Source organism: Procambarus clarkii, chromosome 18, assembly GCF_040958095.1.
Source record: "Procambarus clarkii isolate CNS0578487 chromosome 18, FALCON_Pclarkii_2.0, whole genome shotgun sequence".
Lineage (NCBI taxonomy): Eukaryota > Metazoa > Arthropoda > Malacostraca > Decapoda > Cambaridae > Procambarus > Procambarus clarkii.
Genome location: NC_091167.1, coordinates 19,246,461 through 19,251,460, shown reverse-complemented (window position 1 = coordinate 19,251,460; position 5,000 = coordinate 19,246,461). Strand labels below are relative to the sequence as shown.

The window sequence follows — 5,000 nt, the reverse complement described above, 5'->3', positions numbered from 1 at the left end:
ATATAAGACCTTTTTTATATATAATTATTTAATACAGAACATTATATTTACTTTTGTCGGGGACAGGAAGCCCAGCTGTTAGGCTTATGAGGTCCTATTCCCCTCCTAGGTCAATGATTGACCTTCCAATAGAATGTAACATAGAATGGTGAACAGAGGCATCAGGTGAAATTAAGTATTGCCCAAACACTTCTGTCCTGTCATAGGAATCGAACCCAAGTCATTTCAGCTCTGACCTAATTTCCTTTACCAAAAGGTAATCTATCCTTTGACTTTCGACATCTTTGTAAAGGTCTTCCGTTATTGTCCCGCGTAAGTCTTCCTTCAAACACTCGTGGATCATCAAATGAAGAAAAAAATGCATCCCACAGGAAAACAAGAAATAATTCTAACCCACAAGAGGAAGTAGGAATATTGAAGTTACCTGCCCTTTCTTGATGGTATTGACACTTCTTGAGGTTATCTTGAGATGATTTCGGGGCTTTAGTGTCCCCGCGGCCCGGTCCTCGACCAGGCCTCCACCCCCAGGAAGCAGCCCGTGACAGCTGACTAACACCCAGATACCTATTTTACTGCTAGGTAACAGAGGCATAGGGTGAAAGAAACTCTGCCCATTGTTTCTCGCCAGCGCCCGGGATCGAACCCGTGACCACAGGATCACAAGTCCAGCGTGATGTCCGCTCGGCCAACCGGCTCCCTCATTTCTTAAACACTTAAACACACAGAAAACGGAAATACAAAATCTATGTACCTTTCTTTGATTTCTAGTCGACTTTGCAGGCTGTTCTCAGGGTAAAGTGGCTCAAATGATCAGCCGGCTGCCCTGGTTAAACAACTAGGTATTTATTTAGATATTTCTTATGGTCTGAAAGCATGTTACAGTTCCAATACTAGTCTACTAGTCTACAATATTAGCCAATACCAGTCTTCGTGGTGTAGTGGTAAGACACTCGCCTGGCGTTCCGTGAGCGCTTTGTCCTGGGTTCGTATCCTGGCCGTGGAGGATTTACTGGGCGTAAATCCTTAACTGTAGCCTCTGTTTAACTCAGCAGTAAAATGTGTACTTCGTTGTAAAAACGATTCTTCGCGGCAGGTCGTATTCCCGGGAACAGGATTAAGAACTTGCCCAAACTGCTACGCGTACTAGTGGCTGTACAAGAATGTAAGAACTCTTGGAAAAAAAAATACTTGTAAACTGGCAAGGTAACGTTTGTCCTAAATGGAAAAAAATTCTTAAGTTATAGCTTTATTGGATTATAAATCGTTGGCTTAAAATATAAAAAGTCTATGTTCAGCTAGTTTTCTCTGAAACGGTCGGAAGAATTTGGTTTTCTTTAAATTAAATTCTAGGGTATACTCAAATAGCTTTCGAATTTCATATTTCACATGTTTGAGAATAATATGCTGTATTAACGCAACCAAACAAAACCTAAACTAGCCAATCCAAATTTAACCATAACGTAATCTAACTACTGAAAGGGAATAGATAATAGCACAGATTACGGGTTGGTATTGAGGTGATTATCTCCAAGGATACTTATACCCTGGAAACACAAACCGTAACTGTCTCTATTTTCCGCTTGTTACAACTTGTAATAAAGTTGTTACATCTTGGCTTAACATGTTTATGACGTATTAGAACGTTGTTACAACTTGCTATATTGGTTGTTATAACTGGTTAGGAGGTGTTAAAACTTGCAGGCGATGAGTCACAATAACGTGGCTAAAGTAAGTTGACCAGACAACACACTAGAAGGTGAAGGGACGACGACGTTTCGGTCCGTCCTGGACCATTCTCAAGTCGAAACGTCGTCGTCCCTTCACCGTCTAGTGTGAGATCTGGTCAACGTGGTAAAACTTGTTCGAACGTTGTACCAACGTCGTAGTTACGGTGTGTGTGTGTTTAGCGGGTCCTGAAGACAGGTTGCGACAGTAGTAGAAAACAGAAAACGAGAAAACCAAAAATAACCTACCCCTTTTTGATAGCTTTGATGCCGTCATTGATATTGGACTTGTTGTATTGCTTCATGTATTGGAACATCTCCGGCTGGTGCTTAAACAAGATGGTTTCTGTGTTAGTGAAGGGTACGAAGCCAAACTTGAAGGGCGGCTTCTTGAAGAACGGGTTCTGGAGCTGTTTGGGGGGAAGAAAACGTGTCACTTTCATCACAGGAATTATAATAAATTTAAAATATAAAATTTAAACTTAAAATTTAAAATAAAATAAATAAAAATGAGAAAAATGAGCCAGTTTTATCAGGGAAAATAACGATAATTTTTAAATAAAATTCCGCACGAAGAAAATGGGTAAATTTCAATTGGGGGAAACTATGATAAACTAAAAATAAATTCAGGATAAAGTGAATGAATTCAGAGAAATCGACGATAAACTTATAATAAATCCAGTAAAAAGAAAATTGGTCAACTTAATCAGGAAAAACTACGATAAACTTAAAAATAAATCAGACTATTAAAAAATTGAGTCAAGATAATCTGTGAAAAATATAATTTTTTTAAAAATATATCTCACTAGTTACTCTCGATAACCTGACAACTAACGCATCTCCCGTGCCATTTGAGCACGCCGGGATCGCCATAGCCCGTGCTGCTTGGAACTTTTTGGTCTGAGCAGCTGAATCTAAAACAACAGCAACCTGACAACTGAACTACTGGGGTCTGATTCACGAAGCAGTTACGCAAGCACTTACAAACCTGGGGCCAGATTCACGAAGTAGTTACGCAAGCACTTACAAACCTGGGGTCTGATTCACGAAGCAGTTACGCAAGCACTTACAAACCTGGGGCCAGATTCACGAAGTAGTTACGCAAGCACTTACAAACCTGGGGCCAGATTCACGAAGCAGTTACGCAAGCACTTACAAACCTGGGGCCAGATTCACGAAGCAGTTACGCGAGCACTAACGAACCTGGGGCCAGATTCACGAAGCAGTTACACAAGCACTTACGAACCTGGGGGCCAGATTCACGAAGCAGTTACGCAAGCACTTACGAACCTGTACATCTTTTCTCAATCTTTGGCGGCTTTGTTTACAATTATTAAACAGTTAATGAGCTGGGAAGCACCAGGAGGCTGTTTATAACAATAACAACAGTTGATTGGCAAGTTTTCACGCTTGTAAACTGTTTAATAAATGTAACCAAAGCCGTCAAAGATTGAGGAAAGATGTACACGTTCGTAAGTACTTGCGTAACTGCTTCGTGAATCTGGCCTTAGGTTCGTAAGTGCTCGCGTAACTGCTTCGTGAATCTGGCCTTAGGTTCGTAAGTGCTCGCGTAACTGCTTCGTGAATCTGGCCCCAGGTTTGTAAGTGCTCGCGTAACTGCTTCGTGAATCTGGCCCCAGGTTCGTATAGCCCCTGAACTGACCGCACGAGTAGTGTGAGACCACATGGTTGAACCCCTCACTAACTGGACCAATTATGGCACCAATAGGTCGTTTGATCACAGCTAAACGCGAGTATGGAAAAAAAGAGTTGTCAAAAGTTACGATACATTTAATAAAATTATACAGCAAAATTGATAACAAAATACAATCAAATCCATGTAAAATGATGTAAAAAAAAAACAAAATATAACAAATTTTTCAAAATGCTGTATGTATTAATGTCTATAGGCCTAATATATGCTTTCTCTATCTACAAATCAAACATTCTTATCAAAACTCATTGTGTATATATGTACTTTTCCCTAAATCAAATTATCATTATCCAAAAATGTTGTAATTAATTATTTTTAAACGTGAACTAAAAAAAGACTAATATTTGTAAAAAAAATTGTGTAAAAAAACCCTGTAAAATTCGTTAAAAATGCTGTAAATAGTTAAAAATATTTAAATTAAGGAAAATACTGCAAAAAAAAAATTGCAAAATAAAATTGGTCAAAAATGCACTGAAATTGAACAAAGTTTATTAGTACACATAACCTGACCATTTAAGAATGAAACGATGTGTTCAATAACACTAGGAAAGTGATTGATGGCAAGCCGGTCGGCCGAGCGGACAGCACGCTGGACTTGTGATCCTGTGGTGCTGGGTTCGATCCCAGGCGCCGGCGAGAAACAATGGGCACGGTTTCTTTCACCCTATGCCCCTGTTACATAACAGTAAAATAGGTACCTGGGTGTTAGTCAGCTGTCACGGGCTGCTTCCTGGGGGGGTTGGAGGCCTGGTCGAGGACCGGGCCGCGGGGACACTATAGCCCCGAAATCATCTCAAGATAACCTCAAGATAGATCCGGAAACACCTATACTGCAGCTATTAAGAATTATTAATACCCCAAAAAATCAAAATCAAAGAAAAAACTTAAATGAGCCTGAATCATGCCAGTAATCCCTACCCCTTTGAACCCTTAGAACCATTCAATGAACCCATAAACCTCCAAGAACCACAGCAGAATCATCCAGCCATCTCTCCCAACCCCCTTCCAGGTTCGCAGAACCCACAGAACCAATGTATGAACCATTAACCCTCCAATAATCACATACGAATCATCCAAGCATTACTCCGATCTCGTAGAACCCCCAAGAACCAGTCTCAAAAACCCTGAACCTTCAAGAACCGTTCCTGAACTAATCACCCATGTCCTCCTCCACCTTTGCCGCGTTCTGAGAACCCCAAGACCTCTAAAAATCGTCCTGAGAACTCTAAAAGTCGTTCTGAGAACCCCAAGACCTCTAAAAATTGTCCTGAGAACTCTAAAGGTCGTTCTGAGAGCCCCAAGACCTCTAAAAATCGTCCCGAGAACTCTAAAAGTCGTTCTGAGAACCCCAAGACCTCTAAAAATCGTCCTAAGAATTCTAAAAACGTTCTGAAAACCCCAAGACCTCTAAAAATCGTCCTAAGAATTCTAAAAACGTTCTGAAAACCCCCAGAGCTCTAAAAAATCGTCCCGAGAATTCTAAAAGTCGTTCCAAGAGCCCCAAGACCTCTAAAAATCGTCCCGAGAACTCTACAAGTCGTTCTGAGAACCCCAAGACCTCT

The 5,000-nt window shown here is 40.6% G+C and overlaps 1 protein-coding gene across 1 annotated transcript in view; it reads right to left on the bottom strand.

The window, feature by feature from the left end:
* Positions 1-5,000, bottom strand: part of LOC123749618 (glutamate receptor ionotropic, NMDA 2A) — an 85,517-nt gene that overhangs the window by 49,628 nt on the left and 30,889 nt on the right. Inside the window, exon 4 of the mRNA XM_069326702.1 lies at positions 1,974-2,134. Coding sequence (XP_069182803.1) covers positions 1,974-2,134 — 161 coding nt within the window. The remainder of the gene's footprint in view (positions 1-1,973; positions 2,135-5,000) is intronic.